Source organism: Schistosoma haematobium, chromosome ZW (genome assembly GCF_000699445.3).
Source record: "Schistosoma haematobium chromosome ZW, whole genome shotgun sequence".
In the NCBI taxonomy this organism is placed as follows: Eukaryota; Metazoa; Platyhelminthes; class Trematoda; order Strigeidida; family Schistosomatidae; genus Schistosoma; species Schistosoma haematobium.
In genome coordinates, this window is record NC_067195.1 from 2,326,910 (window position 1) to 2,338,445 (window position 11,536).

Below are 11,536 nucleotides of genomic sequence, written 5' to 3' on the forward strand. Positions count from 1 at the left end.
AACCCGATCGAATAAACACAAAATTATGGGAACGGTGAATGTCAAAATAAACTTTCCTACGGCGAATACCATGTTGTTCCTGGACAAGATATTTAATTATTATAGAATATCAATAGGATACGTTTTGTTTGACTTTGTGGTACCGCCTTATGCAATTACAAACTCTGTGCTCAACTTCGTAAGTACGTAGCCGTTATAATATTTGATCACTGTACATTAACTCGAAAATAACCGAGATTTATCAAGAACACTACATCACTGTTAGACATTTGTAGATCAAAGTAACCACAGTATGGCGTCAAGGTTACAGGACTTGCTGACGACCTTGACAGTGTTTTACATAATTATTAGGAGGTTTATATGTCGTCAATTTATATTTCTTGGGAACCTTGACTACCATATATGTGTCTTGGTATCCCACTTGTCACACCACGGCACCTTGATCGCTTTGGTTGCTACTACTACATAGTTCATTTAAACAAATCGATCCTGCAAAGTGATTTGTAGTTATTGTATGTGTTTTACTAACTATTCGCTAACCGCTCAAGACTGCCACTGTTTTGAAGTTCTATAAACAAGACGAGCTGATTAGTGTGGGTTGTCGCATTATGGTTATGCTCTTTTCCGTTGCATCGAACTAAGCACTCACCTCTTCTCCGCTGCTGGGTTACGCGTGTATTGTATTGCCGGTATGTTATTGTTTGTTTTGATATGTACTTCACAACTGTACATGGTTCGGTTACACATTCTGTGCAAATATGACTGCATAGTTTCTTAATAAAATATACCTGAATATCTTTTGTATCATAGACAGCACATTCTTTGTGGTAATCGTCTTTAAAAGTTGAGTATACCAGACTTTAGTTCGTAATTGTGTCGGATATTATACTTCCTGAATCCTTGTTTATGTGTCACGATACTCAATAAATCCGCTACATTTCACACTGCTATGGTCAGGACGACTGTTAATTTCCTTAACATGTGGTTGGGCGGATTGTTTGAACAAAATGATAACATGGCTTGTTTCTGAGCCTAAATGTTTGGGTTCCGATATATATTAACCTCCCCGGGACTGTACGTTAAATGTTATCATCCCATCAGCACTTGAAGGTGATCATCTCCAAGGTATGCTTAGCTCAGTTTCACACAGAACGCTACTTCCTCCCAAGAGAACATCCAACTTACTTTATTGACTTAGTACAAAAAATATTTAACTAAATGTGGTGTGTATTATCCATCAATTTATGTAGCCCAGATTGCTTCCCTGTATGACACATGATTTACAGAAGTATTATATCTCGACCAATCACATTCATCGTCTTCGTCTACCAAACAATGATTCAGATGGTCGGACACATCATTTCCCCAGATGCGCAACATTACGCACTCAAATAATTATCTTGGGAAGTAAATCCAGACGCTATTTACTAGGTAAAGTATTTGGCTCCAAATATGATTATGGTCATGCATAAAAATCCCAGTTAACATTGTTACTGTGTAACGGGCTGTATTTGTAAGGAAATGAGAAATTTCGAGACCAGTTGTTCTAAGTACCAATTGTTCCTGTTGTGTAAACCTCTTGCATACTGAATTTGGATGACATCAAGATCGTTGAAGAGTTTTGACTCACAAAAGTTTCGAAGTGAGAAAGTATCCATGTCCTGATTGTTCTATCCAAGATTCACTACCTCAGTATTTCACTACATGTTTTAAAATAATGATTTACGAACAAGGACACTCATACAGTTGTCTTAACGATTCTGTTTCCAACCAGACCTTGCATATCAAGAAAATATTCTAAAGACAAACCACGTAAAATCATACATACGCTGTCATTTGTCAGTGGTTAGGATTTACGCTATGACTGTTGTTTCAAACTGAGAAGGCAAGGTTCAGTGTTAATCTTTGTATAAAATAATTGGTCATATTACAGTAAAGACAAGTGTCTTGAATTTTAGTTGCTGACAGTAAACATTTCGTTACTTGAAAATCATATCTCTTTCCAAGTATAAGTGTTACGCGATGGATGATCTTTCACTTGACTAGGTGGTACTTTGCTTGAACAGTAGTGATACTTCCTGTTTAACTTAGTCAAATTAGATGAAGTGGTTTTTAAATCTCCAAAGTCTTTCTTGAGATATGGGTGCCTTAACCACTCACCGACGGGCCGGTTACCGCTAGATAGGGTGAATGTTAGTATCAGTCGCCACCCTGATGGTGTCCAAGACAACCGCTTCTATAGAAAACTGCGATGTAAATAGGAAGCTCATATACGACCACAATCTTTCTCAAGGTAATTTAAGGTAAGTGTGACTAACGTCTGCGATCTTTCTTTGCAACAGATGTCCGGAAATCGTACCACCACCTTTGTCTACCGTTTAGAAATGTTCCGAAATATTGACTTCCTCCCCCCTGGAATCATAGGATGGTTGTCTGGATGTAATATTATAAATAAAACTTTATGTTTATAGAGTATACAATCGTGGGGATTTATCGCAGTGATGATTTAGCAGTTAAAGCAATCGGCTCAACCATTTGGTTTCACATTCGAACCACGCTATATCTACTTCGGTTTGGGCAACCAAATAGTATCAGTAACCTTAGTACCAAAAAATGCAACCTGGTCGATCCTGTGAGCCTCTAGTTTACAAGTTAGTTACCACTGGAAGTTCCAGTCGCAAATCAGTTTTATATCAGATATGGCTCTGTGACACGTTCCAGAAATTTCTTTTTACCAGTTTGCTGATCCTACACTACAACTAATTATGTAAACAATTATGAATAATATTAGTTAATCGAAATATTTATGAATATGAGTTAATGTGAAGGAGATAACCGTTTGTAGGTGTCCTTATTCTTCTTGAATGTCATATTGTGTACACCCAATCTTTTCTACGACAATTGACACTGTTATTTCATCTACTATTCTACCATTTGTGTCGATGGTTTCATCTTGCTGTGTTAGTAGGGTACAGCAACGTGAACCCATGCCCATATGTGCTAGGTTCTACTGGGCTTAGGACTGAGTTATTGTATATAATTGGTAGTACATGTACAAGACAAAAAGAATATTTTGCTTCTTAATCAAGTCAAACAGTTTTTTAATCCACAAATCTAGAAACTGTCAAATTAGATTCAATAAATACAATTACAATAATCGTCGGGTAAAAAATAAGGTATGTCCTGATATTTATGCTTTCTTTCTGGATCTTCACTCCTTTGTTTTTTTTTTCATCTTATTGTAGGTCTCATTTACTTATGCTTAAGTGGATTGTTTGTCATGTCAGATCTGTCCTGTAACGCAGATGTAACAGATTTTTTTAACATTACACAGAATACACCTATTTCTAATTCAAATTGCACTTTGTTGAATGATGTAATTGTTGAAAATCATAATGACTGTGATCCATGTACTCAAGGTCCGTCAGTTAAAAAACCTAGGTTATTTGAGCAACAAGATACTGTTTGTAAATTGAATAATGGTTTCAAGGATGGTTACAATATATGCAACTTAAAAAGCTTACCAGAAATTCAAGAAGAACTTAAAAAAGTTCGACTCTGTTTCGATTCAAAATTAAAACTTGCTCTAAAAGAGAAATTGTCCAAATATATATCTTTTATTGAGACAACTGAAAAAACAGTAACTAGTTTAAAGGAAGAAATAACTCAATTAACAGGTCGAATGGATTTCATTGAGTCTTCGTCAAAAGACTTGACGAAATTGATTAATGAGCGAGTGAGTGATATTCTCAATTACTTTATGTTATTGTTGAAACATACTGACAGACAGTGCTATGAAGTTATTGACCGTCTGATTTTTTGTGTTTCTCGTGATTCTTCCGGTAGATTCCTTTGCCTGCTCCAACAAGTGGTATTGGTCAATCGAGAACTCTTTCTTCTCAAGCTCCTCGTTTACCTGTACTATCTCATTCTCCTTCGGTATCCGCGCCAGATCGATCTATACAAACAGTGAATCCTTCGAATCGACAGCCGAATCTAACTTCATCGAATTCTGTTTCATCTAGATTATTATCTGTTCTACCAAAAACTTTCGAACTTCAGTGTGTTCCTCCTCAAACTGCATCAGGTACAGTTTTAGCTATCCAGGTCAATGATACTATTGACCTGACATCAGACACTAATATAGAAAATGCTTGGGAAGAACATTTGGTTTCTGGCTCAACAAATACGAAAAAAATAAATAAACACAGTGCCACACCTCTTTCAAGTATGCACAAGCGTATGCTTTTATTCATTCTTCATTATTTTACTCTCAATTTCATCTTTAACCATAAAGCTTATATGATATTTTTCCAATGGATGATACTTATATCTGTTCTTTTCAAATCTATCGTCGAACTGAGGAAAATTCCAATGTAGTCGAAGTTTATTTGCCCGAGTTGTTGTATAAGTGCTGACGGTGGAGTGACTGATAAGATCCGTCTAATTATAATTAAAGCCAGATAGGCTCATGGTAATCTGGACCATCTTTGGCTCCGTCGTAATATTATTCCGACTGTAAAAGGTAGAGTATACACTTCATTGGTCAAAACAATTCTGCTCTGGGATTGCGAAACCTTACCTCCCCAAGTTGGAAGTGTGCGACAACTTTCTGTTCGATCATCATTGTCTTCGAAAGATTGCTGACATCCGGTGGCAGCGCCATGTTAGTAATGCTGAGGTTCATCAATGTGTGTTTGGCCACAGTGACAACAATTCAATTAGTATCATCATCTTAAAACATTGACTTCGGTGGATCAGACGACTGTCATCCCAGCGACGTCCATATCGTGCATTGATTATCCGATTATCAATGCTGCGACTAGGTGAAGAGGTGGTCATTTTATAGCATAATGCTGTTGTACGAAGTAAAACTGTGTAAGACTAGTGTCTGCTGGTCCATTAAGGCTTCCTGTCAGATACAACTCACTGGCTTGACATATCAGACATGGCTCAAAATAGAAGCTCGTGGAGGGCCTGGTGTAATTTTCCTTTATGTTCATGTAATAACTAAAGGGACTCTCACTATTTACTATTTTTGTTCGTTTGTTTTCATTCTTTTATTTATTTTTGATTATACTCCCCATATTTTTTCTATCCATTCACAATCTCATTTCCTTATTTCCATGGTGTATACTTATTTTGGTACTTTACCCAGTTATACCATTGTTTATGTTTATTGAATCAATAAGTAAATCATAGCAATCAATGTATTGAAAGGATATTTTTTGTTGGGGAACCTGAAAATGAATTAATGTCGATGATGTTGTCTCACTCGGAACCAAAACCATTGCTAACTTTCGATTATAGTATCACTCAAGTTTTAACGGTAGATAAAAAAATGAATGCAACTCCCAAGTCACAATCTATTTCTCCTCTTTTTACCTAGCATCTGTAACTATTAGTTACGTGCATGGCATCGCTCTCCATTATGTAGTATGCATCTAAGAGTACTACTCAGACCACTGCTCGACAACTTCATGAACTGTTGCCCTTTTCTTGGTCTAACCACTCGTATATTTTTTTCTAACCTTCTCCTAAATCAGCTTTGTACATCAGAGTAGACGTTAGTCAGGCACAAGTAACATATATCCTAACCATTTCAATTGAAGCTTTATTGCCGGTTAGTCGACTTACTCTTTTCACCTAGTACCCTACATCTATGCTTAGCGTCACTCGGTTCACCATCTGCAAACAATGCTTTAAAAACGCCAATGACAATGTAACGTCCGACCTTTGGTAGGTTTGCGTCTAGCCAGAAGGTACCTCATGTAGTGGGTAGGTGTTAGGAGCAGTAAGTGCGATTATCCGGAAGGCCCCCAAATGCCCTGGTATGGTCGAAATTGGGAAAGAGTCAGTTCTCTCTCTCCAAATGCTCTCACATGGCCACGTGCATACAACCACTGCCAGGGAAGTCCTACTCACTGCCTTCTCGCGGCGGGGGTGTTGTTTACGAAATTGAGAGGGCGAAAAGTGAATGCCCGGCGCTTTAACCGGGTTGGTGGGAGTTGGGAAAACCTGATTCCAAACCAATGGTGCATATGGGCTCCAGGATCCTAAGGGGTCAAATGGTGTGCGAACCTATTGTTCATCACCGGCTTCTATGGGACTACATCTCCTTACGTTGCTCCACTGTCTTGTGGATTAGACCTTTAGGCCAAAGGCTCGGGTTGTACCCCCTAGTAAAACCATCTGCTTCGTTTTGGGCGCCCGGGCAGTATCCCAGCCCTCACACAAGTCGAATGGTTTGTGTGGCGTATATCTATTCGGTGCCTTGTACCAATGTTTATATGTTTAAATAAATAAATAAATAAAATCATTCGGAAGAGGGAAAAACTGAACCGGTGACTCAGTAGGCACATAGAATCCACTTATATTTAGAAATGAAAACGATTAACAACAATCAGAAATAATACGGTGATGAGATCAAGACAATCTAATAATCGGAACAAGTCGATAATGTAGGGTTTCAAACGTACTACAATAATATACTTGAATCCCACACACATCTGTCTTCATAACCCGTTTTTCTCGTCAATATTGTAATATAGAGCGGACTGCTACTCAAGATACTTCTTCTCTTAGTTGACAAACGGACAACTTGCCTGTTCTACAAGCGATGAAGATTAATAAAATTCGAGTGATCAGAGGCCAATGAGATTCTCAGGGTTAGCCTCATTATTTAATCATCTACTTCGGGTTTTTATAAATACTTTTAGGAGTACTTTCTTGATTCTACCTTAACACTTTTTTGTCTACTCATATTAAGATTTACAGAACGGGATTATTTCCACAATTAATGTTCCAACTTCATTCACATTTGACACTGGTAATAGTCTGGATAATGGGAATTCAAAGCAATCATATTTGGACTTGGCATCTTTATCTCAAGCTCAGAATATAACTACTAATCAAATAACCAATTCTCTACCATACTCTGTTATTCCCGATGTTCAACTACTTCCTGTTGCTTTGCTACCTCCAGTTCCAACACAACCAGTAACTAATATCAACCATCTTCCATTGCAACCTGTTCCTCAGCTAACTATTGCAGAAGCGGCTGAAGGTTAGTTAATCTATACTATGATGAGCACACATTATTCAGTGATTTTCTTCCCTGTAATTAGTTTATTTTCTTTAACTTTTACTTTAAAAATTACAATGAATATAAAGCATATTGATTTCCATATCAACATGATTGTTTTCTACTTGTCTCAATATTGTTATTCCTTACATAAAGCTAATGAAATAAGTTATAGAAACAGTTCTGATAGAATTAGGTAATGATGGTGCAGATCTGTTATGTAAAGAATAACTTTCCAAACTTGAGTATGCGGATGGTATCTGTCTTATTATGTAATGACATACAATCTATCCAAATCGCAGTTAGTTGCTAATTTATGTGTCTGTGAGTAAAGCATGCATTCTACACTTTTTTAAATGCACGGTATTTTTTGCCTACATTGGTAGGAACCTTGTGTCTACACTCACTCTTTTTGATGAACTGTTAGAAGCAATCAAAAGTTTTGTATATAACAGTTGTGTTGAGTGCTAGTGTTTGTGGTGACATGACTGATGAGATGAATAGTAAATATGTTATTTTTTATTTATTTTATTTTAACACATAGATAATGGTACAAGGAGGCACCAAATACATATGCGCCACACAGATCTCATTTGATATGTGTGAGGGCTGTGATACTGCCCGGGTGCCCAAACCGAAGCGGGTGGTTTTCTTAGGGGGCCAAACCCCAAGCCTTCGACCTGAAGGTCTAACTCACAAGGCTGTGGAGCATCGTGAGGAGATGCAGTCCCATGGTAGCCGGTGACCAACGACTGGTTCATACGCCATTTGTTCCCGCAGGATACTGGAGCCCATGTGCACCGTTGGTTTGGAATCAGGGTTTTCCAACTCCCCTAGGTGAACTCCCCTTGTCCATCAACCCGGTTAAAGCGCCGGACATACGCTTTTCGTCCTCTCAATTTCGTAAACAACACTCCCGCCGCGAGAAGGCAGTGAGTAGGACTTTCCTGGCAGTGGTTGTATGCATGTGACCATATGAGAGCATTTCAAGAAGGAGAGCGGACTCTCCTCACTCTCGGCCATACCAGGGCATTTGGGGGCATAGTAAATATGTTGAAATACTTGTAGTAGCAATGATAATAAAAATATAATTAGACATAACATAAATCTTGCTTTATTTTGCTCTTCTTTCTCTTTTCTAGGAGTTTGTTTACAATGGTCTATTACATATCCGATTGGATCATTTGAACCAGCTATTTCTTATGAAATTTATAGTTATGCTTCATCTGAAGTCAATTTAGTCACTGTTCAAACATCATTACCATGGAAAAAGGTGTGTATAGTAGTAATCATAATCATAATAATAATAATGATAAAATGAAGAGATCAAAGTATATACACATGTATTGTTACCTTTCCTAGTTGTATATTTTACACAATCTTGTACTGTTCTCATCTTTATAACTAACTAATTTTCATGTATACTCTTTCTTTGAATTCATTCATCATATATTCACTGTAAACTTCCGTACTGTTTTATATATACAGTTTTCTTGATCAGTTATTTGCCTAGTTTATATTCCATTTGTTTTATTATAATATTGTAAATAAATAATCATTTATAACCATAGACAAAAGTTGGATCAATGTATCTATGTGCCTGATCCTTCATTATAGCTAATTGATTGACTGACTATAGACAAATCCACAGAGGTGTTCAACATTAGAAATGAAGACAATAACTTTTGAACTACATTATATGTGAATTCTGATGATGATGATGGTTTCCGTCAAGTTCAATTATTAATTATTGACTTAAGAATACTCTTGAGAATCATTAGACAGTGTTGTATTTATTCCGATATCAAAGAGGTTAAATTACTTCAGGTAGACAAATGTAGAAAATATAGTGGGAATCTATCTTAGTATATTCAAATAGTGACGACCAATATATGTAATTCAGAATGAGAATTTCGTCATTGTTATATTCTTTTAACTAGTTGATTTGGTTGTAAAACTTTCACTATCATTCTAAGACAACAACAAGAAATGAACCATTTCAATTACCCCGTAATTTAAACAATGTTCAATAAGATCGAATCTTTAGTTGTTATTGTTGTCTTTAAAATGAAACATTGTACTTAATTACTTGAGGTCATTAGTTATTCATTGTGATGATTCCATGAATGTATCATATACTTTGCTTTTATTTGTATTTCTTCTCTTTTTTTTGCATATCTCCAGGTTGGTGAAGTAGCCGCTTTACCTTTGCCTATGGCGTGTACATTAACTCATGTTCAAGCGAATAATATGTATTATTTTGTTGTTAGGTCAGTTGATCGATTACGTCGATATAGTTCATGGTCAAATGTTGTAAATGCTTATGTCAGTTGAAAAGCATCAAAAAATTGTCAATAAATCTGGGGATTTGATTAATGTCCCTTCTCCTTGAAATATTCCTTTATAAATGAAGATATGTGTACTTTTTCTATTGCATTTACCCAGTAAAAATACATCTGTACAGTTCTCATTTATGTCAGGGGATGTGTGTATGTGTATGTATTTATGTATGTAAATTTTCTTTTTCTTTGTATTCAGGGACTTTAGCCCTAAATTGATTTTCCCTCAGTTATATACTTTAATATTTTGTGATCTAGGCTAAATATGTATCACAGTAAAAGAGTAATGTTTTTTGTTTTTAGACATTGGAAATGAACCTCGAAAATATTATCTCGCGGTTCAATGTTTCGATGTACAACTGAGTTTGATGTTTCTTTGTTGCAAGTTTCAATGGTGGATTCTTAGCGTTATTATGCACACACTTATCTGAGTTTACTTTGAATCCTTGGGGGATATGACTTCCTCGACTGTTTTCGTGTTATTTACATTCTCCTTAAAACTGAACACTCCGCACTACGATGTACACAATATCATACATATTCGAACAGCCAATTCACATTCACTGAAATTGGATCGCTATTTTCCGACTCATAGATAATATTCTTAAATGCAGTTAGAGTATTGATTCCCAGTGTTGTTGCGTGGTTATTCACGGGCTGAGGGCATTGTAAGTTGCTACAACTATTTTGTGTGTCACAAGATTTCCCCATCATCCGTGGATGATATTCAACAAAATGGTGAACCTTCGACTAAGCACTAAGGCTTCTGTGATAGCTCTTAAGAAGTTCTATGCGAATCTAATGTACTCAACCTTCAGTTTGTCAAATGAAACTTCTGTGATGCTGTATCCTCACTGAGTAGTGATGTAAGGTTAGTTAACTGGTTCATAATAAAACCAAGATAGTTATGTTACGTTGTCGGCTGCGTAGTTGTAAGTTTCTTAGTAACTAAGCCCCCTAATAATTTACTACCACCAAGTGTTCAGCCACTGGCAAGTTAAACTTCGCACCTAGCAAGATAGAGTTTCAATAGTTTAGTTAAAACAGGGAAGTACCAAATTGAAGTGATATATATGTGTGATTGTGTGAGGGGATATCTTGTTACATTTCTGACCTAACATTTCACGTCATTTGCTGCGAAGCGACTTTTATGGCTATACATACTAATCCCAGAACTTTGAGCAAGATTCCTTAACACTACCAAGAGCTGAGTGTCGTCAGTTTTTAAGTTCTCAAATCTGCATACGGTAAAAAGGAAAACAATTCTTAAGACAACCATTTCAACAGTGAGCTATGTAGGTAGGGAGAGCCCATGTGGTGTTTTTGTGGTAAAATATGGAGATGGTTGCTTGATAGGCTGTTCGGACAATGTCTGTTACCTGCAAACGTCTTCACTAATAAGTTGTCACCAGAATTCCTAATATCCGCCCGATTGTTCTCAGTTTGTAATAAAGTCCAAGAAGTTTCGACATCGAAATTCTACCCTATTTCAGACCATGGATAATCATGAAGGAGCATATTATCAGTCATCGTTTCATAGACGGTATTTATCAAATAAATTTGTGGTGCGCACCTTACATCATGTCATGTAGTTTAAAACGAGTAAATACTACTAAGTAGTGCGTACCATCACTCTAAATTATATTATAAAAGTTTCCTCACAAGCTACAATTTATCTTAGTCAACAACCTGAAGATAGTTTTAAACGACTTATTCTCTGGCTTGTTGCTGATTTCATTATGTTTATAGTTTGTTACTACTCCTAATTCCTACCAGTTTCGCATTTTGATGAAACCTCATTGAGCGAATGTGTTAGGATTACTAGGTTCCTCGGTAATTTGAGGTAGTACTGATTTGTTTGGGAAGAATATATACTACGGAGACTAGACAGCTTTAGTTAGACCTCTCTCGTCACTGAGACCAGGAAAGCACTGTACGTTTTTAGGTTTTAAGTACCTAGCATATTCTACGTGAAACTGTTTGCACCACTAACCGCACTACCAGCCACATAACCATTGTAGGGCCAGCGAAACGTCACTAAACCCTAGCCAAATCATCCAGCAGTTGGGTCATAGAATATCGAGCAAATCATCGATCCTCGTCAAGGTCAGGG

The 11,536-nt window shown here is 36.7% G+C and overlaps 1 protein-coding gene across 2 annotated transcripts; it reads left to right on the plus strand.

The window, feature by feature from the left end:
* The first annotated feature begins 256 nt into the window (after positions 1 to 256).
* On the plus strand, positions 257 to 11,093 carry MS3_00002582 (uncharacterized protein). Of its 2 annotated transcripts, XM_051210178.1 has the most exons (6): positions 257 to 1,125; positions 3,246 to 3,736; positions 3,847 to 4,228; positions 6,770 to 7,066; positions 8,227 to 8,357; positions 9,269 to 11,093. In XM_051210178.1, exons 2-6 carry the CDS (start codon positions 3,281 to 3,283, stop codon positions 9,416 to 9,418), a joined length of 1,416 nt encoding a protein of 471 aa, XP_051070142.1. In that variant the 5' UTR covers positions 257 to 1,125; positions 3,246 to 3,280; the 3' UTR covers positions 9,419 to 11,093. The 2 variants fall into 2 exon arrangements, with proteins under 2 accessions (XP_051070142.1, XP_051070141.1); XM_051210177.1 differs by lacking the exon at positions 9,269 to 11,093 and having other exon boundaries at positions 257 to 7,066; positions 8,227 to 8,651.
* Positions 11,094 to 11,536: the final 443 nt, after the last annotated feature.

Excerpts from the sequence above, each read along its gene's own strand:
- MS3_00002582 (XM_051210178.1), top strand. The coding sequence starts at position 3,281 with ATGTCAGATCTGTCCTGTAACGCAGATGTAACAGATTTTTTTAACATT. Across the intron at positions 7,067-8,226 it reads TATTGCAGAAGCGGCTGAAG|GAGTTTGTTTACAATGGTCT; the intron begins GTTAGTTAATCT and ends TCTCTTTTCTAG. Across the intron at positions 8,358-9,268 it reads CATCATTACCATGGAAAAAG|GTTGGTGAAGTAGCCGCTTT; the intron begins GTGTGTATAGTA and ends GCATATCTCCAG.